Here is a 26468-nt window from a genome sequence, read left to right as displayed (position 1 = left end):
CCCAAATTTTAGTCAAAAAAACGCAACTGGTGAAACGGAAGAGCATTGCCAGGCGATGGACGCGGGGCTCTTTGGCGACGACAGCATAGAGGTCAAAATACGCGTTCTATTTTTACGCGTTAAATATGGCTCTTCCATTTCTCCCCCTCCGGAATGTTCTACTTTCACAGCCTAATCGCAGGTTTTTCGAAAAACGTCGAAAAAACACAAGAATTAGTAGAAATGTTCCTGTTTTGGGAGGAATATTGATGGAGAATAATGTCTTTATTACAAAAATGCTGAAAAACCGTGAGTTGTTGCCTTAGTTATTTTTTTATTGGCGAAAAACTGCGAACACGGCAAATTTGGTTGCACAACTTCCCTTTATCATATACTATACACCCAGCGACACCGATAAAACTGGTAGGTGTATCACCAAGAGCTTTACTTTAAAGTGACAAGTCTACAAGAGTTTCGTATACTGGAGATGTGATTTATTCAAGCAACAGTGCAGGTCTGCTTAACACTATACAGCGAACGATCCGTAATGTAAGACCAAGCACATTCATGAACATCGTATTCACAATCTTAAGCTCCGTAAAAACTGAAAAATACAGATAAATACAAATAACAATAACGTAGCAACACAATTAAATTTATAGTAACGATATGCTAGGTATGTCGAATAATAGTAACAAATGATCGTTTTTCCGATCTACTCAAAACATCTAAAAAACTTGATAACAAGATAAATCTTGAACAAAAAGAAGGCAAAAATAGTGTAAATGCAACGGATACATTATGGGCACATATTTACCTCATTGGCGACCTGTAAAGCCTTGGGATAATCGAAAGTATCCGAAATTCACAGTGACATAACAGAAAACAGCTTTCATGTCTAGTATGTATCAACAAACGGCAAAAAGGCGAATGGATACAATAGGGCAAGTCACTTAGAAAGATCAAATAAGTAATGAGTAAAAGTATTCAAAATACAACACAAAATAATTATTACTATCAATAAAAGACCCCAAACACAACAAGGAGTCTACAAATGCATAAAATTCATGAAACAAAAAGGAACTATTTTCTATGCGTAATGGCACACCACCGCGAAGGTGAAGCTATTCGATCTGTTTGTTTCGCGAGGCTCTTCCAACATTCTAAGAAAGAACATTTCAAATCTGCCAATAGAGGGCGGCAGCCACACTCCCACCCAAAATCATTTATGATTTTCTACAACATGTACCAAAAAACTTACGATAACGAGTGTACTCTATACTGCTCCCACCCATCAGGGCTACATCAGGGGTGGTGGTCTTCAGAATTGTTTTCTACAAGTAGAACAAGTTTATGGATAGGTCTCTCTAGAATAGAGCAATTAGTCATTCTCTTACCTCGTTTGGTTAAGTTTGGGTCACCCATAAGAATCTTGACCCGTCGTACAAGTCCATCTTTGTCATTAATGGTTTCTATTACCTTTGCTAATCTCCAATGAGATCTAATGGTGTCTTCTTCTTGAAGAAGTACAATGTCACCTACCTGTATGTTTCTTTTCATCGTTTGCCATTTCTGCCTGGACTGGAGATTTATCAAATACTCCTTTCGCCATCTTGTCCAGAATAAATTGCTTAGGTACTGAACTGTGCGCCATCGTTTACGAGCATATAGATCCTCTTTCACAAAATTACCTGGAGGTGGTGCAACAACATCAGATTTCATTGTCAGGAGCTGATTAGGAGAAAGTGGAGTCGGTCCCATAGGATCATTCAAGTGCTCTGTTGTCAAAGGCCGGCTATTGACAATGGCCATAGATTCATATAAGAATGTTCTGAGAGACGAAGTATTCAGCCTGGCTTTAGCTTGCTCAAGGATTCCTGCAAGCACATTCCTTACTGACCTAATCTGGCGTTCCCAGACACCTCCCATGTGGCTAGAGGCTGGAGAATTGAATATGAACTCACATTGAACACTCTGCAATGTGTCTTGGATTGTGTCTTTATCTAGTGCCTGCATTTCACGATAAAGCTCATTTTTGGCACCAATGAAGTTAGATCCCCTGTCACATCGTATATGTCTTACAGGACCTCTGATAGCAATGAATGAACGTAAGCTATTAATGAATGCATCAGTAGACATTTCTTCTATAGTTTCTATGTGAACAGCACGAAGGGCCAAACAAGTAAAAATTACACCATATCGTTTCACTTTACATCGACGTTCCTTAATGATGAATGGGCCGAAACAATCCATTCCACAGTATGTGAATGGTGGAGCTGGCTCTAAACGATCCTTGGGAAGATCTGCCATTCTTTGTGTGTTGGCCTTTCCTCTAAGTTTTCGACACAGGACACATCTGAATATGTACGATGCAACTGCTGAACTACAGTTCAGAATCCAAAATCCACTTGATCTTATACTATTCACGGTCATTCCTCTGCCTTGGTGGGCCACCTTTCTATGACACCATCCAATAATCATAGACGACACATGATTCTTCTTAGGAAGAATAATGGGATGTTTAACATGGTCAGGCATGGTAGATCTCTTCAATCGTCCACCTACTCTCAGTACTTGTTGATCGTCTAAATAAGGACTTAATGAAATTAGACAGCTGTTTCTTTTCACAGATAATACATCGTTTGAATTGGCATGACGATTTAAGTCTTCTATTTCTTCAGCGAATGCATCTTGTTGTGCCCACTTTATGATGGTCATCACTGCTTTCTGTCTAGCTTCTTGTGGTGAAATAGTAGTCTGCCTAAGCTTCCTGGAAATGTATTGATGTAATACAGCAATTGCAGTTACTGCCTTGGACCAGTCTGAGAAGCACTCCAAATGATGCAGCATTGATGAAGTAACTACGGTAGTAGCCAACACCTTTGCAGTTTTCAGTTCCGGATCATCTTCTTGTAGATCTATGTTCATATTGCCAAAAGATGGTAGTTCTTCATTCCATAAAAAGGCTGGACCGGTGAACCAGTTTGACTTCTGCAAGCCTGCCACATCTAGGCCACGGGATGCATGATCTGCAGGGTTTTCTGCACTGGGAATGTAGTGCCATTGCTCAGCTACAGAAGCATCTTTAATTCTCTGTATGCGATTCGCCACATATATATGGAAGCGACGTGCATCATTTCCAATATAACCAAGTACTACCTTTGAGTCTGTCCAGTAAAAATTTTCTATGTTTTCATAGTCTAATTCTTTGTTTAGGAAGTTGCTGACTTTAATGGAAGTAACTGCAGCTTGAAGTTCCAACCTGGGAACAGTCACTGGTTTCAGAGGAGTGACTCTTGCTTTTCCTAAGACAAGGGAGCAATGTATGTTACTATGAACATCAACTAATCTCAGATAGGAACATTGTCCATATCCTGTAAGACTAGCATCTGAAAAATGGTGCAGCTCAACTTTCTTCAAGTCTTCAAAACCTTCTGGTTTGTAGCATCTCCTGATTTTGAGATCAGCCAACTTAGGAATTTCAGAAAGCCATGATTCCCATTTTGTACTAAGATTATCTGGTAGGGGTTCATCCCATTCCATACCCTTCTTGCACATCTCCTGTAAAATACATTTACCACACAAGACAAGTGGTGCAAGAAATCCAAGTGGATCAAATATCGAAGCTACAGTTGACAGGATAGGGGAATGATTTCTAATGGCTGGTCTAAACTGAAAGGAATCTGATTCTCCACACCATTCAACACCGAGGGCTCTTTCTACTGGTAGGTCACTGGAAGAAAGATCTAAGTCCTTGATGCCTTGTGCTTGCTCTGAGATAGGTATCGATTCCATAGTATCCCTGCTATTGGAAACAAATTTGTGCAGACGAAGATTCCCTTCTGCACAAAGATCACGAACATCTTGAATGAGTTTAACAGCTTTAGACACTGATTCAACACTTTGCAGGCCATCATCTACATAAAAATTCCTGTTAACGAAGTAGACTACATCACTACCATACTGTTGATTATCTTTAGCTATACGTTTAAGACCATAATTCGCACACCCCGGTGAAGACACTGCACCAAAGAGATGTACTCTCATCTTGTATACAACTGGGTCAGAATCTATATCGTCATTCTTCCACCAAAGAAATCGAAGAAAATCTCTATCCTGCTCTGCTACTCTGAATCTATGGAACATTCTCTCGATATCACACATGATAGCAATCTTCTCTTTCCGGAAGCGACAAAGAACACCAACAAGAGAATTTATTTGGTCTGGACCTTGCAATAAATGGTCATTTAGGCTTGTTCCTTTGTATCTGGCACTACAGTCAAATACAACACGTATTTTACCAGGTTTTTTGGGGTGGTAGACTCCATGGTGAGGTATGTACCAGACATGTCCAACTTCTTCTTCTTGTTTCTCAACTAATTCTGCATCGCCCGCTGAAATGATGCTCTGCATGAACACTTTATAGTCATTTAAGTACTTAGGATCACTCTTAAATCGACGCCGAAGGTACTGCAAGCGATTCTCTGCCATAATCTTGTTGTCTGGCAATTTAGGTTTATCATGTTTAAACGGGAGTGGCATTGTATAAAGCCCATCATCTCCCTTGTGAATACCATTCTCAATAATCTTCATGAACCGGAAATCTTCCTGAGACATAAACACTTCATCAGTTCTGGTTTCATTAAAGTCAGATTCAAGTAACTTCACTACATCCAAAGGACTGACAATCTGTTCTTTTGTTGAAGTCTTGAAAGCATAGCAAATCTCTGATGGTGTATACTGCTTTTCATAAGAGTTATGTACATCCCCAGTACCATTAATGCTGAGTACCAAGTTGTCTGGTATTACCTTGGTAAGTATTCTATGGGAAACACCGAAAATATTTTCACTCTCTTCTGCCTGTGTCATCTGCCCAACTATGCTCCATCCCAGGTCTGTTTCTATGGCGAATGGTTGATTTCCCACTCCTGTGATGCAGTTACGAGGTGCAATGGCTTGGGGACAATCATAACCGATTAATAGACCTACTTCACACTTCTGTATGGGATGTATCCTATGAGCGATTTGGTGGAGATGAGGCCATTTTTCTGTAATCTCAGGAGTTGGTATATGCGATTTGTTGACTGGAATGTACTCTAACGAGTATGCAGTTGGTAGTGTAACCATTACATCAGAATCAAATCCACGAACACTGAGATTGGGATACTTTCTGCAGGGAATAACACGATCACTTGAAGTCATGGTTGTTAAACGAAGACTAACTGGATCTGACTTTGTTTTGAGCTGCTCTGCTGCATGATTCAATACAAATGTAGTATCAGACTGTGTATCAAGTAGTGCATATACTAACATCTCTTCACTAGGATCTTCTTTGCTGGAGATCCATACAGGCACAATCATGGATGAAAGTGATTTGTCACGCTTGCGAACTATGCCATGACAACCAGCATCTTTCACATGTATATTGGTCCTTTCTTTGAGATCTTGATCTATTGTTCTGTTGGGTTCCGTAGTTTCACTGTGAGATGATCTTGGTACTTTGGTTATGTTTATTCTTTCTTCACTATGCAAGCTAGTGGGATGTCTCTTACTGCACTTCTTGCATATACTTCGATTTGGACATTTCCTAGACACATGACCAGAATGCAGACAACCAAAACAATAACCACCCTTTTTGATGAAATCTTGTTTCTCTGACATGGTCTTAGCTGTAAAAGTATAGCATTCTTGAATACTATGTCCACCCTTCTTACAGAAAATACAGGACTGGTCATCTTTTTCTGGCTTTGCTATGGTTGATAGAGTGCAACCTCCAGGCCTGCCGTTTCTGGGTGTGTAGCGTTGAGATGTATCTCTGTCTTTCTGCAGGGTAGATTTCAGAGATTCCACAGAAATGCACGGGTCACATGCAATTTCTGCTTCCTCCTGCAGGAAAGAAACAAATGATTTAAATGAGGGGTATATACCTGTGCATTTCTTTGTCTTTGCAACAATACGACTCCATCTATTTATAAGCCAATCTGGTAGTTTCTGAAGCATTTTTCTATTTTCTCGAACATCATTTAACACTTCCATACCTGTTGTGACTCTCATGGCTATGAGACACTGCTTTAGAAAGTCAGCAAACCGTCGCAAGGCTTTGGAATCTTTGCCAGAAATCTTTGGCCATGAGTCAATCTTATCTCTGAAGGCCTCGGTCAATGTGAAAGAATTTCCATATCTTTCTTCAAGAGTGGCTTTGGCTTCATCATATGCACTTTCACTTCTGAGTAGGAAGCATCCCTCTACCGCTTCTCTGGCAGAGCCACCTAAGTACCTTTTCAGGTAATGAATCCTTTCAACAGGCGGGATACCACGTGATTCGATTAAAGTAGAAAATGAAGTAATCCAATCTGGATATGCTAATGGGTCTCCTGTGAATACCAACGGTTCTGGTGCTGGTAGTCGACTCAGTGACACTGATGCTTTCAAGCTCTCAGTCAGTGCTCTAAGGTCATTCTGCACTGTAGTTGGGCAATACTCCTGAGATAATACTGGTTGGCATTTGTGTTTATCATTATTTGATTGTTCAACTACAGGAGGGCTATGTGGCTCCATTATCACCATTGGTGTTCCTGTACTATGTGTATCTACCATCGCAGGTGGCACTAACTTGGGTTCTCTTTTAACTGGAAAATTTTCAAATAAATCTTCCCTTTCATATACAGCTAACTTGGCCTTTTCAATACGAAGCTCTCTTACTACTTTTTGTCTATCGAGCTCTCTTAACCTGCGCTGCATTTCTGCTTCAGCTGCAACCCTTCGCTTACTCTCCTCAAGCTCTAGTACCTTTAACTCTTCCTCTTGAATAGCCTCTTCTTCTCTGGCTTCCAACTCAGCTTGAAGGGCAGCTGCTTTAACAGCGGAAGCCCTGCGTAATGATGATGAATTTGTTTCTTTTGAGTGCTTAGAAGACCGTGAGCAATGTGAAATGACTGATTTAGAACTAGATGACCACAGAGAACCAATGGACACCATACTCGAAATTTCAGCTCGTTTTATTACACGTTGTGCACGAAGAACTGTCTGATCCACATAGGCATTTACTCGATCAATGGCCATCAAAATATCTTTTCGTGGAGTGCTTGACAGATCTCTAATTTGATTATGTAATTTAATAATTTTATTGCGCTCTTCCTCTATCACGTCAATCAGTGTGTTGAGCGATTCAATTGATTCATCCATCAATCGCTCACGATGCGGAACACGCGACAACAGCCGATCATGGGTTTGCCAAAATAAATTTTCAAGATCTTGTAACTTACCTTCTCTCGCCTTCTCAGTGAGCTTAGGTACTCTCTCTGATCTACGTAAACTTAATAAAGACTCAGATTCAGTCTTACCTTTACTATTAGCCTGATCTGTACCAACCAACACTGCCTCTTCTCGCTTACCTTCAATATCCGACGTTGAGGGCGCTGTATCACAATCCATTGTCACGATAACACACGTCAACGTTTTTGTGATTGTCACAAATGAAAATGGAAGGAGTGTGTAAAACTACCTACACTCTTATAAAAAAATGTCCGTGTCAATAAGCTCAGAGAAAGTCTCACAACCACAAACAGGTAAATCTAAACAATGTGAAAACTACAAGATTAAACAATGCAGACTCATAGTTGTGCAGCAGGGAGTATGACAGCAGTAAATACATGTGTGAAAAATTATGCCACTGTGACAAAATTAGGATAAATTATTGGCGAGGTTCAATATGTGCACAAATGTAACCGTACATACAGCAACCATTAAAAAGCATGCAAACAAATAAATAAAATATCAAATATAAATTCAATCAGAATGGATTATATAGTGTTCGAATTAAATGTTCAGTTTTTCGCACAACACTGTCAGCTATTGTATGTATGTTCTTTATGGAATGTTCAGGCAGTTACCAGCTTTCCAACATCGGTCTTGAATTCATCTGCTCTTGACAACTTCAGCTTAATGTTGACTTGAACAGCAGTAATGCACAGCACCAGTGAATAACTACAGTGGGGTTTCCTGGAAAGGCATCAAACGTCTTCAACACAGCTTGGAGACACGCCACAAAGATCTGAGTTTTTACTGTATCACCAAGAGCTTTACTTTAAAGTGACAAGTCTACAAGAGTTTCGTATACTGGAGATGTGATTTATTCAAGCAACAGTGCAGGTCTGCTTAACACTATACAGCGAACGATCCGTAATGTAAGACCAAGCACATTCATGAACATCGTATTCACAATCTTAAGCTCCGTAAAAACTGAAAAATACAGATAAATACAAATAACAATAACGTAGCAACACAATTAAATTTATAGTAACGATATGCTAGGTATGTCGAATAATAGTAACAAATGATCGTTTTTCCGATCTACTCAAAACATCTAAAAAACTTGATAACAAGATAAATCTTGAACAAAAAGAAGGCAAAAATAGTGTAAATGCAACGGATACATTATGGGCACATATTTACCTCATTGGCGACCTGTAAAGCCTTGGGATAATCGAAAGTATCCGAAATTCACAGTGACATAACAGAAAACAGCTTTCATGTCTAGTATGTATCAACAAACGGCAAAAAGGCGAATGGATACAATAGGGCAAGTCACTTAGAAAGATCAAATAAGTAATGAGTAAAAGTATTCAAAATACAACACAAAATAATTATTACTATCAATAAAAGACCCCAAACACAACAAGGAGTCTACAAATGCATAAAATTCATGAAACAAAAAGGAACTATTTTCTATGCGTAATGGCACACCACCGCGAAGGTGAAGCTATTCGATCTGTTTGTTTCGCGAGGCTCTTCCAACATTCTAAGAAAGAACATTTCAAATCTGCCAATAGAGGGCGGCAGCCACAGTAGGAGGTAATACATTTGGGGCGAAAGTATTCAAAAATCAGTTTTTGGATGTTGCAATGGCAATGGTGGGCCAGGATTGTTTTCCAATTAGTGACGGCACGACCTACCTGTGAAGTATGAACAAAACCGGCCGAGCCGAAACAATCACAGAGGAGTTAAAAGCCGTTGCTGGTGAAAAGTTACCCCAACTTTAGGGTCAAATTTCTCGGTAATGAAAACAGATATCAAAAATTCAAATGGTAACTTTGTGCCCACACTCAAGCTGAGTAGAATGAGCTATGTCTGAAGTGTTTTATCCCAAATTTGTAGGAGGAGATAAATTTGGTGTCAAAAGTCAAGAATGCCAGCAAATAAAAGACTCCTTCCCAAATCTTTTGTGCGCGTTATTACGGACACGCGCAAAAAACTGTACCACGCTTGTCAAATCTGGGTCAAATATACAGTACGCTACTATCTTGCCACAGATTGTTTAGTAGTGGAGTGTTCGGTGACCATTGAATTAGCCCGTGATTCATATTTTATGTGTATTAATTTATTCATCAATTTTCGTGACTGACCGTACTGCGATGGACGCGGGGCTCTTTGGCAACGACCGCATAGAGGTCAAAATACGCGTTCTATTTTTACGCGTTAAATTTGGCTCTTCCGTTTCGCCCCCTCCGGAATGTTCTACTTTCGCAGCCTAATCGCAGGTTTTTCGAAAAACGTGGAAAAAACACAAGAATTAGTAGAAATGTTCCTGTTTTGGGCGGACTATTGATAGAGAATAATGTCTTTATTACAAAAATGCTGAAAAACCGTGAGTTGTTGTCTTAGTTATTTTTTTATTGGCGAAAAACTGCGAACTCGGCAAATTTGGTTGCACAACTTCCCTTTATCATATACACCCAGCGACACCGATGCCAGCTGACTGTGTACAAAACTGGTAGGAGGTAATACATTTGGGCGAAAATATTCAAAAATCAGTTTTTGGATGTTGCAATGGCAGTGGTGGGCCAGGATTTTTTTCCAATTAGTGACAACACGACCTACCTGTGAAGTATGAACAAAAACGAGCCGAGCCGTTGCTGGTGAAAAGTTACCCCAACTTTGGGGTCAAATTTCTCGGTAATGAAAACAGATATCAAAAATTCAAATGGTAACTTTGTGCCCACACTCAAGCTGAGTAGAATGAGCTATGTCTGAAGTGTTTTATCCCAAATTTGTAGGAGGAGATACATTTGGCGCGAAGCTATCCAAAAATCAGTTTTTTGGCTGTTGCTATGGCAACGGTGGGCCAAAATTTTTTTTCAGATTTTTCCTTATAACTAGGGTGGAGGTGTGACCTACCTGCCAAGTTTGAAAGAAATCGGCCAAGCCAAAAAAATCACAGAAGAAATCATACGTGAAAACACTGGAAATGTACACACACAGACACACACACACAAAACGACAAAAGTGATTATAAGGGCAATCCTAGCGGAGCGGATCGCCAATAATACAGCTACTGTAGCATCATCGTGAAAAAAATCCAGCTGAAAACTAAAGAACAAAATAATTGCCGTTTTGCTTTCCATCATTTCTATTCTTCAACTCTTTATTTTTTTTCTATATTGTCAGCGTCATTCACGGCGAATATATAAAATGGTGGAAAATTATAAAAATGCACGTCGTTACCTTTTGTTACCTTTTTCAATATAATGACAAGCTGAAAACAACCGTAAATGTTGGGCTTTCCAAGTCAAAGAATTACTATTTTCAAGCTTATTGTAATCGAAGAAGCGAAATTGTCAATCGAGACATGACCAATATATTCACCTTTCGATCGTGTATATAACGATATAAAACATTTGCCAAAAATATCATGATTTTATTTAGTAAATGGTTATTTTCGCTAATTACAGATAGTTTGTTGACGACTTATCAAAAATAAATTACAGTAATGGGCCACGTAAGTCAAATGAATGGCATTCACAATATATCATTTACCTGTGGATAGTTCTAACACGCGGCGCTATTGGTCGTTCCGTTTTAACGTAATATTTGGAATGTCGCCCTTTTATCGCGCTCCGATCCTTGGCTGAATGCCACTCAAGAATGCAGAATATCATTACCCCAATGAAACAATGGGTCGTGGAATTGAGTGACATAACTCTGTTCACATTTGGCTTGCAAGTACAGTTATTCGCATCTCATAGCCTTGCTGTTTCAACCGACGACATCGACCTTTGGGCTCGTGACATTCAAAGGAACCTGAACGGTGTCTTGGCCGTTTACAGTCGCGATGTCTACCACGACAACCCGAAGAAAAGACAAACTATCGTACTATTCGTCAAACAAAATGTACCAAGCACTAGTACTCACGAATATGATGATTGCGTTGCAACAAGTACAAGTTATTGTTGTTTTTCACTCGGCATTTACAGCAGTGCACTGCATGCATTTATCCATTGCGTTGTAGCGATCTTGTGCGGTTCGAAAGTTCCCATGTGGCAAAATCTCTAGTGCGAATGATTGCGACAGTTTATATTAGTGTTCTTGTATCCGAATTTCATGAATAGAATTGAAAATCAAATATCATACTGCAATATGTAAAAAAAATGAGGGCTCGTCCAGGAGTGGGAACCCGGAATCATTGCCACGGTAAGTGAGTATCATGCCCCTAACCCAACGAGTCAGACAAACATGCTGTCTATATATAAAATTGGTGACGATAATTATTTGATCTCGGTATTTTGAAATTGAGGATTGCGAAATTGCTGTTTTTATGCAATCGAATCTGGGGCAGCGATTATTCTTTGTTTGGCAAAATATGGGCTGGTCCGGGATTTGAACCCGGGACCTCTCGCACCCAAAGCGAGAATCATACCCCTAGACCAACGAGCCAGATATAAATGGTACATAAGTATATGGAATCTTCGACGATAATTCTTCAATCGCTGATTTAAAAATGGATTGACAGATTGTCGTACTTATGCAAGCCGAATCTGGCGCAGCGATTATTCTTTGTTCAATAGAATATTAGCTCATCCGGGATTTGAACCAGAGACCTCCTGTACCCTAAAGGTAGCGTTTACTAATCTACATAGAGGTAAATGACCAAGTGCGGAGTTACAGTAATAAACACACGTTTGGGACAATGGGTTACATAACAAGATGTGGTATAATACCGTTTATCAGCTTTTCTAGTTTTCATTTTTTCATGATGTTAATTTAAAAAAAAAGGTCATTAACAAATTCGGTCATTGTACCATTCGTCAAACAAAATGTATCAAGCACAAAAATGTACTCACGAAAATGATAATGGCGTTGTAACAAGTACAGACTTTCCGATGGTTGCATCAGAGAAAAAAAAGAATATCAAAGTGCATGTAATTACCAATCATGTCTGCAGCAGCGTGGCGCAGCGGAAGCGTGCTGGGCCCATAACCCAGAGGTCCCTGGATCGAAACCAGGCGCTGCTATAAGTTTTAAAAATCGAATTTTTTCTAAACTGTCGGTATTTCAGGTTTCAACACAATTGCATTAGCATGTAGTAACATATCCGCAACAAATAAAAATAATCTTAATAACAGTTTCACCTGTTTTTACATGAACACGTGTAGAATTATTAGTATTATCTGGAAAGTGACAATATTTTCGTAAATCCCAATAATACACAGTGAGATGTGGTGCAGAAGTTGAAAAAAATTAAAGGGAAATACGAGAATGTAGTTGTCTCTGTGGCGCAATAGGTTAGCGCGTTTGGCTGTTAACCGAAAGGTTGGTGGTTCGAGCCCACCCAGGGACGTTCTAAAAAGTTTCACTACTTTGATAAGTTTGTTGACTACTTATCAAAAATAAATTACAGTAATGGGCCACGTAAGTCAAATGAATGGCACTCACAATATATCATTTACCTGTGGATAGTTCTAACACGCGGCGCTATTGGTCGTTCCGTTTTAACGTAATATTTGGAATGTCGCCCTTTTATCGCGCTCCGATCCTTGGCTGAATGCCACTCAAGAATGCAGAATATCATTACCCCAATGAAACAATGGGTCGTGGAATTGAGTGACATAACTCTGTTCACATTTGGCTTGCAAGTACAGTTATTCGCATCTCATAGCCTTGCTGTTTCAACCAACGACATCGACCTTTGGGCTCGTGACATTCAAAGGAACCTGAACGGTGTCTTGGCCGTTTACAGTCGCGATGTCTACCACGACAACCCGAAGAAAAGACAAACTATCGTACTATTCGTCAAACAAAATGTACCAAGCACTAGTACTCACGAATATGATGATTGCGTTGCAACAAGTACAAGTTATTGTTGTTTTTCACTCGGCATTTACTGCAGTGCACTGCATGCATTTATCCATTGCGTTGTAGCGATCTTGTGCGGTTCGAACGTTCCCATGTGGCAAAATCTCTAGTGCGAATGATTGCGACAGTTTATATTAGTGTTCTTGTATCCGAATTTCATGACTAGAATTGAAAATCAAACATCATACTGCAATATGTAAAAAAATGAGGGCTCTTCCAGGAGTTGGAACCCGGAACCACTGCCACAGTAAGTGAGTATCATGCCCCTAGACCAACGAGTCAAACAAACATGCTGTCTACATATAAAATTGGTGACGATAATTATTTGATCTCGGTATTTTGAAATTGAGGATTGCGAAATTGCTGTTTTTATGAAATCGAATCTGGGGCAGCGATTATTCTTTGTTTGGCAAAATATGGGCTCGTCCGGGATTTGAACCCGGGACCTCTCGCACCCAAAGCGAGAATCATACCCCTAGACCAACGAGCCAGATATAAATGGTACATAAGTATATGGAATCTTCGACGATAATTCTTCAATCGCTGATTTAAAAATGGATTGACAGATTGTCGTACTTATGCAAGCCGAATCTGGCACAGCGATTATTCTTTGTTCAATAGAATATTAGCTCATCCGGGATTTGAACCAGAGACCTCCTGTACCCTAAAGGTAGCGTTTACTAATCTACATAGAGGTAAATGACCAATTGCGGAGTTACAGTAATAAACACATGTTTGGGACAATGGGTTACATAACAAGAAGTGGTATAATACCGTTTATCAGCTTTTCTAGTTTTCATTTTTTCATGATGTTAATTTAAAAAAAAGGTCATGAACAAATTCGGTCATTGTACCATTCGTCAAACAAAATGTATCAAGCACAAAAATGTACTCACGAAAATGATAATGGCGTTGTAACAAGTACAGACTTTCCGATGGTTGCATCAGAGAAAAAAAGAATATCAAAGTGCATGTAATTATCAATCATGTCTGCAGCAGCGTGGCGCAGCGGAAGCGTGCTGGGCCCATAACCCAGAGGTCCCTGGATCGAAAACAGGCGCTGCTATAAGTTTTAAAAATCGAAATATTTTTCTAAACTGTCGGTATTTCAGGTTTCAACACAATTGCATTAGCATGTAGTAACATATCCGCAACAAATAAAAATAATCTTAATAACAGTTTCACCTGTTTTTACATGAACACGTGTAGAATTATTAGTATTATCTGGAAAGTGACAATATTTTCGTAAATCCCAATAATACACAGTGAGATGTGGTGCAGAAGTTGAAAAAAATTAAAGGGAAATACGAGAATGTAGTTGTCTCTGTGGCGCAATAGGTTAGCGCGTTCGGCTGTTAACCGAAAGGTTGGTGGTTCGAGCCCACCCAGGGACGTTCTAAAGAGTTTTACTACTTTGATAAGTTTGTTGACTACTTATCAAAAATAAATTACAGTAATGGGCCACGTAAGTCAAATGAATGGCACTCACAATATATCATTTACCTGTGGATAGTTCTAACACGCGGCGCTATTGGTCGTTCCGTTTTAACGTAATATTTGGAATGTCGCCCTTTTATCGCGCTCCGATCCTTGGCTGAATGCCACTCAAGAATGCAGAATATCATTACCCCAATGAAACAATGGGTCGTGGAATTGAGTGACATAACTCTGTTCACATTTGGCTTGCAAGTACAGTTATTCGCATCTCATAGCCTTGCTGTTTCAACCGACGACATCGACCTTTGGGCTCGTGACATTGAAAGGAACCTGAACGGTGTCTTGGCCGTTTACAGTCGCGATGTCTACCACGACAACCCGAAGAAAAGACAAACTATCGTACTATTCGTCAAACAAAATGTACCAAGCACTAGTACTCACGAATATGATGATTGCGTTGCAACAAGTACAAGTTAGTGTTGTTTTTCACTCGGCATTTACTGCAGTGCACTGCATGCATTTATCCATTGCGTTGTAGCGATCTTGTGCGGTTCGAACGTTCCCATGTGGCAAAATCTCTAGTGCGAATGATTGCGACAGTTTATATTAGTGTTCTTGTATCCGAATTTCATGACTAGAATTGAAAATCAAACATCATACTGCAATATGTAAAATAATGAGGGCTCGTCCAGGAGTTGGAACCCGGAACCACTGCCACAGTAAGTGAGTATCATGCCCCTGGACCAACGAGTCAGACAAACATGCTGTCTACATATAAAATTGGTGACGATAATTATTTGATCTCGGTATTTTGAAATTGAGGATTGTGAAATTGCTGTTTTTGTGCAATCGAATCTGGGGCAGCGATTATTCTTTGTTTGGCAAAATATGGGCTCGTCCGGGATTTGAACCCGGGACCTCTCGCACCCAAAAGCGAGAATCATACCCCTAGACCAACGAGCCAGATATAGATAGTACATAAGTATATGGAATCTTCGACGATAATTCTTCAATCGCTGATTTAAAAATGGATTGACAGATTGTCGTACTTATGCAAGCCGAATCTGGCGCAGCGATTATTCTTTGTTCAATAGAATATTAGCTCATCCGGGATTTGAACCAGAGACCTCCTGTACACTAAATGTAGCGTTTACTAATCTACATAGAGGTAAATGACCAAGTGCGGAGTTACAGTAATAAACACACGTTTGGGACAATGGGTCACATAACAAGAAGTGGTATAATACCGTTTATCAGCTTTTCTAGTTTTCATTTTTTCATGATGTTAATTTAAAATAAGATCATTAACAAATTCGGTCATTGTACCATTCGTCAAACAAAATGTATCAAGCACAAAAATGTACTCACGAAAATGATAATGGCGTTGTAACAAGTACAGACTTTCCGATGGTTGCATCAGAGAAAAAAAAGAATATCAAAGTGCATGTAATTATCAATCATGTCTGCAGCAGCGTGGCGCAGCGGAAGCGTGCTGGGCCCATAACCCAGAGGTCCCTGGATCGAAACCAGGCGCTGCTATAAGTTTTAAAAATCGAATTTTTTCTAAACTGTCGGTATTTCAGGTTTCAACACAATTGCATTAGCATGTAGTAACATATCCGCAACAAATAAAAATAATCTTAATAACAGTTTCACCTGTTTTTACATGAACACGTGTAGAATTATTAGTATTATCTGGAAAGTGACAATATTTTCGTAAATCCCAATAATACACAGTGAGATGTGGTGTAGAAGTTGAAAAAAATTAAAGGGAAATACGAGAATGTAGTTGTCTCTGTGGCGCAATAGGTTAGCGCGTTCGGCTGTTAACCGAAAGGTTGGTGGTTCGAGCCCACCCAGGGACGTTCTAAAGAGTTTTACTACTTTGATAAGTTTGTTGACTACTTATCAAAAATAAATTACAGTAATGGGCCACGTAAATCAAATGAATGGCACTCACAATATATCATTTACCTGTGGATAGTTCTAACACGCGGCGCTATTGGTCGTTCCGTTTTAACGTAATATTTGGAATGTCGCCCTTTTATCGCGCTCCGATCCTTGGCTGAATGCCACTCAAGAATGCAGAATATCATTACCCCAATGAAACAATGGGTCGTGGAATTGAGTGACATAACTCTGTTCACATTTGGCTTGCAAGTACAGTTATTCGCATCTCATAGCCTTGCTGTTTCAACCGACGACATCGACCTTTGGGCTCGTGACATTGAAAGGAACCTGAACGGTGTCTTGGCCGTTTACAGTCGCGATGTCTACCACGACAACCCGAAGAAAAGACAAACTATCGTACTATTCGTCAAACAAAATGTACCAAGCACTAGTACTCACGAATATGATGATTGCGTTGCAACAAGTGCAAGTTAGTGTTGTTTTTCACTCGGCATTTACTGCAGTGCACTGCATGCATTTATCCATTGCGTTGTAGCAATCTTGTGCGGTTCGAACGTTCCCATGTGGCAAAATCTCTAGTGCGAAAGATTGCGACAGTTTATATTAGTGTTCTTGTATCCGAATTTCATGACTAGAATTGAAAATCAAACATCATACTGCAATATGTAAAATAATGAGGGCTCGTCCAGAAGTTGGAACCCGGAACCACTGCCACAGTAAGTGAGTATCATGCCCCTAGACCAACGAGTCAGACAAACATGCTGTCTACATATAAAATTGGTGACGATAATTATTTGATCTCGGTATTTTGAATTTGAGGATTGCGAAATTGCTGTTTTTGTGCAATCGAATCTGGGGCAGCGATTATTCTTTGTTTGGCAAAATATGGGCTCGTCCGGGATTTGAACCCGGGACCTCTCGCACCCAAAGCGAGAATCATACCCCTAGACCAACGAGCCAGATATAAATGGTACATAAGTATATGGAATCTTCGACGATAATTCTTCAATCGCTGATTTAAAAATGGATTGACAGATTGTCGTACTTATGCAAGCCGAATCTGGCGCAGCGATTATTCTTTGTTCAATAGAATATTAGCTCATCCGGGATTTGAACCAGAGACCCCCTGTACCCTAAAGGTAGCGTTTACTAATCTACATAGAGGTAAATGACCAAGTGCGGAGTTACAGTAATAAACACACGTTTGGGACAATGGGTTACATAACAAGATGTGGTATAATACCGTTTATCAGCTTTTCTAGTTTTCATTTTTTCATGATGTTAATTTAAAAAAAAAGGTCATTAACAAATTCGGTCATTGTACCATTCGTCAAACAAAATGTATCAAGCACAAAAATGTACTCACGAAAATGATAATGGCGTTGTAACAAGTACAGACTTTCCGATGGTTGCATCAGAGAAAAAAAAGAATATCAAAGTGCATGTAATTACCAATCATGTCTGCAGCAGCGTGGCGCAGCGGAAGCGTGCTGGGCCCATAACCCAGAGGTCCCTGGATCGAAACCAGGCGCTGCTATAAGTTTTAAAAATCGAATTTTTTCTAAACTGTCGGTATTTCAGGTTTCAACACAATTGCATTAGCATGTAGTAACATATCCGCAACAAATAAAAATAATCTTAATAACAGTTTCACCTGTTTTTACATGAACACGTGTAGAATTATTAGTATTATCTGGAAAGTGACAATATTTTCGTAAATCCCAATAATACACAGTGAGATGTGGTGTAGAAGTTGAAAAAAATTAAAGGGAAATACGAGAATGTAGTTGTCTCTGTGGCGCAATAGGTTAGCGCGTTCGGCTGTTAACCGAAAGGTTGGTGGTTCGAGCCCACCCAGGGACGTTCTAAAGAGTTTTACTACTTTGATAAGTTTGTTGACTACTTATCAAAAATAAATTACAGTAATGGGCCACGTAAATCAAATGAATGGCACTCACAATATATCATTTACCTGTGGATAGTTCTAACACGCGGCGCTATTGGTCGTTCCGTTTTAACGTAATATTTGGAATGTCGCCCTTTTATCGCGCTCCGATCCTTGGCTGAATGCCACTCAAGAATGCAGAATATCATTACCCCAATGAAACAATGGGTCGTGGAATTGAGTGACATAACTCTGTTCACATTTGGCTTGCAAGTACAGTTATTCGCATCTCATAGCCTTGCTGTTTCAACCGACGACATCGACCTTTGGGCTCGTGACATTCAAAGGAACCTGAACGGTGTCTTGGCCGTTTACAGTCGCGATGTCTACCACGACATCCCAAAGAAAAGACAAACTATCGTACTATTCGTCAAACAAAATGTACCAAGCACTAGTACTCACGAATATGATGATTGCGTTGCAACAAGTACAAGTTTGTGTTGTTTTTCACTCGGCATTTACTGCAGTGCACTGCATGCATTTATCCATTGCGTTGTAGCGATCTTGTGCGGTTCGAACGTTCCCATGTGGCAAAATCTCTAGTGCGAATGATTGCGACAGTTTATATTAGTGTTCTTGTATCCGAATTTCATGACTAGAATTGAAAATCAAACATCATACTGCAATATGTAAAATAATGAGGGCTCGTCCAGGAGTTGGAACCCGGAACCACTGCCACAGTAAGTGAGTATCATGCCCCTAGACCAACGAGTCAGACAAACATGCTGTCTACATATAAAATTGGTGACGATAATTATTTGATCTCGGTATTTTGAAATTGAGGATTGTGAAATTGCTGTTTTTGTGCAATCGAATCTGGGGCAGCGATTATTCTTTGTTTGGCAAAATATGGGATCGTCCGGGATTTGAACCCGGGACCTCTCGCACCCAAAGCGAGAATCATACCCCTAGACCAACGAGCCAGATATAAATGGTACATAAGTATATGGAATCTTCGACGATAATTCTTCAATCGCTGATTTAAAAATGGATTGACAGATTGTCGTACTTATGCAAGCCGAATCTGGCGCAGCGATTATTCTTTGTTCAATAGAATATTAGCTCATCCGGGATTTGAACCAGAGACCTCCTGTACCCTAAAGGTAGCGTTTACTAATCTACATAGAGGTAAATGACCAAGTGCGGAGTTACAGTAATAAACACACGTTTGGGACAATGGGTCACATAACAAGAAGTGGTATAATACCGTTTATCAGCTTTTCTAGTTTTCATTTTTTCATGATGTTAATTTAAAAAAAAGATCATTAACAAATTCGGTCATTGTACCATTCGTCAAACAAAATGTATCAAGCACAAAAATGTACTCACGAAAATGATAATGGCGTTGTAACAAGTACAGACTTTCCGATGGTTGCATCAGAGAAAAAAAAGAATATCAAAGTGCATGTAATTATCAATCATGTCTGCAGCAGCGTGGCGCAGCGGAAGTGTGCTGGGCCCATAACCCAGAGGTCCCTGGATCGAAACCAGGCGCTGCTATAAGTTTTGAAAATCGAATTTTTTCTAAACTGTCGGTATTTCAGGTTTCAACACAATTGCATTAGCATGTAGTAACATATCCGCAACAAATAAAAATAATCTTAATAACAGTTTCACCTGTTTTTACATGAACACGTGTAGAATTATTAGTATTATCTGGAAAGTGACAATATTTTCGTAAATCCCAATAATACACAGTGAGATGTGGTGCAGAAATTGAAAAAATTAAAGGGAAATACGAGAATGTAGTTGTCTCTGTGGCGCAATAGGTTAGCGCGTTCGGCTGTTAACCGAAAGGTTGGTGGTTCGAGCCCACCCAGGGACGTTCTAAAGAGTTTTACTACTTTGATAAGTTTGTTGACTACTTATCAAAAATAAATTACAGTAATGGGCCACGTAAGTCAAATGAATGGCACTCACAATATATCATTTACCTGTGGATAGTTCTAACACGCGGCGCTATTGGTCGTTCCCTTTTAACGTAATATTTGGAATGTCGCCCTTTTATCGCGCTCCGATCCTTGGCTGAATGCCACTCAAGAATGCAGAATATCATTACCCCTATGAAACAATGGGTCGTGGAATTGAGTGACATAACTCTGTTCACATTTGGCTTGCAAGTACAGTTATTCGCATCTCATAGCCTTGCTGTTTCAACCGACGACATCGACCTTTGGGCTCGTGACATTCAAAGGAACCTGAACGGTGTCTTGGCCGTTTACAGTCGCGATGTCTACCACGACAACCCGAAGAAAAGACAAACTATCGTACTATTCGTCAAACAAAATGTACCAAGCACTAGTACTCACGAATATGATGATTGCGTTGCAACAAGTACAAGTTAGTGTTGTTTTTCACTCGGCATTTACTGCAGTGCACTGCATGCATTTATCCATTGCGTTGTAGCGATCTTGTGCGGTTCGAACGTTCCCATGTGGCAAAATCTCTAGTGCGAATGATTGCGACAGTTTATATTAGTGTTCTTGTATCCGAATTTCATGACTAGAATTGAAAATCAAACATCATACTGCAATATGTAAAAAAATGAGGGCTCGTCCAGGAGTTGGAACCCGGAACCACTGCCACAGTAAGTGAGTATCATGCCCCTAGACCAACGAGTCAGACAAACATGCTGTCTACATATAAAATTGGTGACGATAATTATTTGATCTCGGTATTTTGAAATTGAGGATTGCGAAATTGCTGTTTTTATGCAATCGAATCTGGGGCAGCGAGTATTCTTTGTTTGGCAAAATATGGGCTCATCCGGGATTTGAACCCGGGACCTCTCGCACCCAAAGCGAGAATCATACCCCTAGACCAACGAGCCAGATATAAATGGTACATAAGTATATGGAATCTTCGACGATAATTCTTCAATCGCTGATTTAAAAATGGATTGACAGATTGTCGTACTTATGCAAGTCGAATCTGGCGCAGCGATTATTCTTTGTTCAATAGAATATTAGCTCATCCGGGATTTGAACCAGAGACCTCCTGTACCCTAAAGGTAGCGTTTACTAATCTACATAGAGGTAAATGACCAAGTGCGGAGTTACAGTAATAAACACACGTTTGGGACAATGGGTCACATAACAAGAAGTGGTATAATACCGTTTATCAGCTTTTCTAGTTTTCATTTTTTCATGATGTTAATTTAAAAAAAAGATCATTAACAAATTCGGTCATTGTACCATTCGTCAAACAAAATGTATCAAGCACAAAAATGTACTCACGAAAATGATAATGGCGTTGTAACAAGTACAGACTTTCCGATGGTTGCATCAGAGAAAAAAAAGAATATCAAAGTGCATGTAATTATCAATCATGTCTGCAGCAGCGTGGCGCAGCGGAAGTGTGCTGGGCCCATAACCCAGAGGTCCCTGGATCGAAACCAGGCGCTGCTATAAGTTTTAAAAATCGATTTTTTTCTAAACTGTCGGTATTTCAGGTTTCAACACAATTGCATTAGCATGTAGTAACATATCCGCAACAAATAAAAATAATCTTAATAACAGTTTCACCTGTTTTTACATGAACACGTGTAGAATTATTAGTATTATCTGGAAAGTGACAATATTTTCGTAAATCCCAATAATACACAGTGAGATGTGGTGCAGAAGTTGAAAAAAATTAAAGGGAAATACGAGAATGTAGTTGTCTCTGTGGCGCAATAGGTTAGCGCGTTCGGCTGTTAACCGAAAGGTTGGTGGTTCGAGCCCACCCAGGGACGTTCTAAAGAGTTTTACTACTTTGATAAGTTTGTTGACTACTTATCAAAAATAAATTACAGTAATGGGCCACGTAAGTCAAATGAATGGCACTCACAATATATCATTTACCTGTGGATAGTTCTAACACGCGGCGCTATTGGTCGTTCCGTTTTAACGTAATATTTGGAATGTCGCCCTTTTATCGCGCTCCGATCCTTGGCTGAATGCCACTCAAGAATGCAGAATATCATTACCCCTATGAAACAATGGGTCGTGGAATTGAGTGACATAACTCTGTTCACATTTGGCTTGCAAGTACAGTTATTCGCATCTCATAGCCTTGCTGTTTCAACCGACGACATCGACCTTTGGGCTCGTGACATTCAAAGGAACCTGAACGGTGTCTTGGCCGTTTACAGTCGCGATGTCTACCACGACAACCCGAAGAAAAGACAAACTATCGTACTATTCGTCAAACAAAATGTACCAAGCACTAGTACTCACGAATATGATGATTGCGTTGCAACAAGTACAAGTTAGTGCTGTTTTTCACTCGGCATTTACTGCAGTGCACTGCATGCATTTATCCATTGCGTTGTAGCGATCTTGTGCGGTTCGAACGTTCCCATGTGGCAAAATCTCTAGTGCGAATGATTGCGACAGTTTATATTAGTGTTCTTGTATCCGAATTTCATGACTAGAATTGAAAATCAAACATCATACTGCAATATGTAAAATAATGAGGGCTCGTCCAGGAGTTGGAACCCGGAACCACTGCCACAGTAAGTGAGTATCATGCCCCTAGACCAACGAGTCAGACAAACATGCTGTCTACATATAAAATTGGTGACGATAATTATTTGATCTCGGTATTTTTAAATTGAGGATTGCGAAATTGCTGTTTTTATGCAATCGAATCTGGAGCAGCGATTATTCTTTGTTTGGCAAAATATGGGCTCGTCCGGGATTTGAACCCGGGACCTCTCGCACCCAAAGCGAGAATCATACCCCTAGACCAACGAGCCAGATATAAATGGTACATAAGTATATGGAATCTTCGACGATAATTCTTCAATCGCTGATTTAAAAATGGATTGACAGATTGTCGTACTTATGCAAGTCGAATCTGGCGCAGCGATTATTCTTTGTTCAATAGAATATTAGCTCATCCGGGATTTGAACCAGAGACCTCCTGTACCCTAAAGGTAGCGTTTACTAATCTACATAGAGGTAAATGACCAAGTGCGGAGTTACAGTAATAAACACACGTTTGGGACAATTGGTCACATAACAAGAAGTGGTATAATACCGTTTATCAGCTTTTCTAGTTTTCATTTTTTCATGATGTTAATTTAAAAAAAAGATCATTAACAAATTCGGTCATTGTACCATTCGTCAAACAAAATGTATCAAGCACAAAAATGTACTCACGAAAATGATAATGGCGTTGTAACAAGTACAGACTTTCCGATGGTTGCATCAGAGAAAAAAAAGAATATCAAAGTGCATGTAATTATCAATCATGTCTGCAGCAGCGTGGCGCAGCGGAAGTGTGCTGGGCCCATAACCCAGAGGTCCCTGGATCGAAACCAGACGCTGCTATAAGTTTTAAAAATCGATTTTTTTCTAAACTGTCGGTATTTCAGGTTTCAACACAATTGCATTAGCATGTAGTAACATATCCGCAACAAATAAAAATAATCTTAATAACAGTTTCACCTGTTTTTACATGAACACGTGTAGAATTATTAGTATTATCTGGAAAGTGACAATATTTTCGTAAATCCCAATAATACACAGTGAGATGTGGTGCAGAAGTTGAAAAAAATTAAAGGGAAATACGAGAATGTAGTTGTCTCTGTGGCGCAATAGGTTAGCGCGTTCTGCTGTTAACCGAAAGGTTGGTGGTTCGAGCCCACCCAGGGACGTTCTAAAGAGTTTTACTACTTTGATAAGTTTGTTGACTACTTATCAAAAATAAATTACAGTAATGGGCCACGTAAGTCAAATGAATGGCACTCACAATATATCATTTACCTGTGGATAGTTCTAACACGCGGCGCTATTGGTCGTTCCCTTTTAACGTAATATTTGGAATGTCGCCCTTTTATCGCGCTCCGATCCTTGGCTGAATGCCACTCAAGAATGCAGAATATCATTACCCCTATGAAACAATGGGTCGTGGAATTGAGTGACATAACTCTGTTCACATTTGGCTTGCAAGTACAGTTATTCGCATCTCATAGCCTTGCTGTTTCAACCGACGACATCGACCTTTGGGCTCGTGACATTCAAAGGAACCTGAACGGTGTCTTGGCCGTTTACAGTCGCGATGTCTACCACGACAACCCGAAGAAAAGACAAACTATCGTACTATTCGTCAAACAAAATGTACCAAGCACTAGTACTCACGAATATGATGATTGCGTTGCAACAAGTACAAGTTAGTGTTGTTTTTCACTCGGCATTTACTGCAGTGCACTGCATGCATTTATCCATTGCATTGTAGCGATCTTGTGCGGTTCGAACGTTCCCATGTGGCAAAATCTCTAGTGCGAATGATTGCGACAGTTTATATTAGTGTTCTTGTATCCGAATTTCATGACTAGAATTGAAAATCAAACATCATACTGCAATATGTAAAATAATGAGGGCTCGTCCAGGAGTTGGAACCCGGAACCACTGCCACAGTAAGTGAGTATCATGCCCCTAGACCAACGAGTCAGACAAACATGCTGTCTACATATAAAATTGGTGACGATAATTATTTGATCTCGGTATTTTTAAATTGAGGATTGCGAAATTGCTGTTTTTATGCAATCGAATCTGGAGCAGCGATTATTCTTTGTTTGGCAAAATATGGGCTCGTCCGGGATTTGAACCCGGGACCTCTCGCACCCAAAGCGAGAATCATACCCCTAGACCAACGAGCCAGATATAAATGGTACATAAGTATATGGAATCTTCGACGATAATTCTTCAATCGCTGATTTAAAAATGGATTGACAGATTGTCGTACTTATGCAAGTCGAATCTGGCGCAGCGATTATTCTTTGTTCAATAGAATATTAGCTCATCCGGGATTTGAACCAGAGACCTCCTGTACCCTAAAGGTAGCGTTTACTAATCTACATAGAGGTAAATGACCAAGTGCGGAGTTACAGTAATAAACACACGTTTGGGACAATTGGTCACATAACAAGAAGTGGTATAATACCGTTTATCAGCTTTTCTAGTTTTCATTTTTTCATGATGTTAATTTAAAAAAAAGATCATTAACAAATTCGGTCATTGTACCATTCGTCAAACAAAATGTATCAAGCACAAAAATGTACTCACGAAAATGATAATGGCGTTGTAACAAGTACAGACTTTCCGATGGTTGCATCAGAGAAAAAAAAGAATATCAAAGTGCATGTAATTATCAATCATGTCTGCAGCAGCGTGGCACAGCGGAAGTGTGCTGGGCCCATAACCCAGAGGTCCCTGGATCGAAACCAGACGCTGCTATAAGTTTTAAAAATCGATTTTTTTCTAAACTGTCGGTATTTCAGGTTTCAACACAATTGCATTAGCATGTAGTAACATATCCGCAACAAATAAAAATAATCTTAATAACAGTTTCACCTGTTTTTACATGAACACGTGTAGAATTATTAGTATTATCTGGAAAGTGACAATATTTTCGTAAATCCCAATAATACACAGTGAGATGTGGTGCAGAAGTTGAAAAAAATTAAAGGGAAATACGAGAATGTAGTTGTCTCTGTGGCGCAATAGGTTAGCGCGTTCTGCTGTTAACCGAAAGGTTGGTGGTTCGAGCCCACCCAGGGACGTTCTAAAGAGTTTTACTACTTTGATAAGTTTGTTGACTACTTATCAAAAATAAATTACAGTAATGGGCCACGTAAGTCAAATGAATGGCACTCACAATATATCATTTACCTGTGGATAGTTCTAACACGCGGCGCTATTGGTCGTTCCCTTTTAACGTAATATTTGGAATGTCGCCCTTTTATCGCGCTCCGATCCTTGGCTGAATGCCACTCAAGAATGCAGAATATCATTACCCCTATGAAACAATGGGTCGTGGAATTGAGTGACATAACTCTGTTCACATTTGGCTTGCAAGTACAGTTATTCGCATCTCATAGCCTTGCTGTTTCAACCGACGACATCGACCTTTGGGCTCGTGACATTCAAAGGAACCTGAACGGTGTCTTGGCCGTTTACAGTCGCGATGTCTACCACGACAACCCGAAGAAAAGACAAACTATCGTACTATTCGTCAAACAAAATGTACCAAGCACTAGTACTCACGAATATGATGATTGCGTTGCAACAAGTACAAG

At 39.8% G+C, this 26468-nt stretch overlaps 1 protein-coding gene and 8 non-coding genes across 9 annotated transcripts; all 9 read right to left on the bottom strand.

Annotated features, from left to right (window-relative positions):
• Positions 1 to 1284: 1284 nt before the first annotated feature.
• LOC102807809 (uncharacterized) lies at positions 1285 to 7413 on the bottom strand. The gene has a single exon (XM_085497491.1). It carries the CDS (start codon positions 7411 to 7413, stop codon positions 1285 to 1287), a length of 6129 nt encoding a protein of 2042 aa, XP_085353617.1.
• A 4206-nt stretch (positions 7414 to 11619) lies between these two features.
• TRNAP-UGG (transfer RNA proline (anticodon UGG)) lies at positions 11620 to 11691 on the bottom strand. The gene has a single exon. It is a non-coding gene; the product is annotated as a tRNA-Pro (tRNA).
• A 1837-nt stretch (positions 11692 to 13528) lies between these two features.
• On the bottom strand, positions 13529 to 13600 carry TRNAP-UGG (transfer RNA proline (anticodon UGG)). Its single transcript has one exon. It is a non-coding gene; the product is annotated as a tRNA-Pro (tRNA).
• Positions 13601 to 15437: 1837 nt separating this feature from the next.
• On the bottom strand, positions 15438 to 15510 carry TRNAQ-UUG (transfer RNA glutamine (anticodon UUG)). The gene has a single exon. It is a non-coding gene; the product is annotated as a tRNA-Gln (tRNA).
• A 1835-nt stretch (positions 15511 to 17345) lies between these two features.
• On the bottom strand, positions 17346 to 17417 carry TRNAP-UGG (transfer RNA proline (anticodon UGG)). The gene has a single exon. It is a non-coding gene; the product is annotated as a tRNA-Pro (tRNA).
• A 1837-nt stretch (positions 17418 to 19254) lies between these two features.
• Positions 19255 to 19326, bottom strand: TRNAP-UGG (transfer RNA proline (anticodon UGG)). Its single transcript has one exon. It is a non-coding gene; the product is annotated as a tRNA-Pro (tRNA).
• A 1835-nt stretch (positions 19327 to 21161) lies between these two features.
• TRNAP-UGG (transfer RNA proline (anticodon UGG)) lies at positions 21162 to 21233 on the bottom strand. Its single transcript has one exon. It is a non-coding gene; the product is annotated as a tRNA-Pro (tRNA).
• A 1836-nt stretch (positions 21234 to 23069) lies between these two features.
• On the bottom strand, positions 23070 to 23141 carry TRNAP-UGG (transfer RNA proline (anticodon UGG)). Its single transcript has one exon. It is a non-coding gene; the product is annotated as a tRNA-Pro (tRNA).
• A 1836-nt stretch (positions 23142 to 24977) lies between these two features.
• On the bottom strand, positions 24978 to 25049 carry TRNAP-UGG (transfer RNA proline (anticodon UGG)). The gene has a single exon. It is a non-coding gene; the product is annotated as a tRNA-Pro (tRNA).
• Between the last annotated feature and the right edge of the window lie 1419 nt (positions 25050 to 26468).

This window comes from Saccoglossus kowalevskii, chromosome 3 (assembly GCF_978046115.1).
Source record: "Saccoglossus kowalevskii chromosome 3, keSacKowa6.1, whole genome shotgun sequence".
NCBI lineage: Eukaryota > Metazoa > Hemichordata > Enteropneusta > Harrimaniidae > Saccoglossus > Saccoglossus kowalevskii.
This window is presented reverse-complemented; position numbering and strand designations above follow the sequence as displayed.

Coding starts and splice junctions, on each gene's coding strand:
- LOC102807809 (XM_085497491.1), bottom strand. CDS start 7,413: ATGGATTGTGATACAGCGCCCTCAACGTCGGATATTGAAGGTAAGCGA.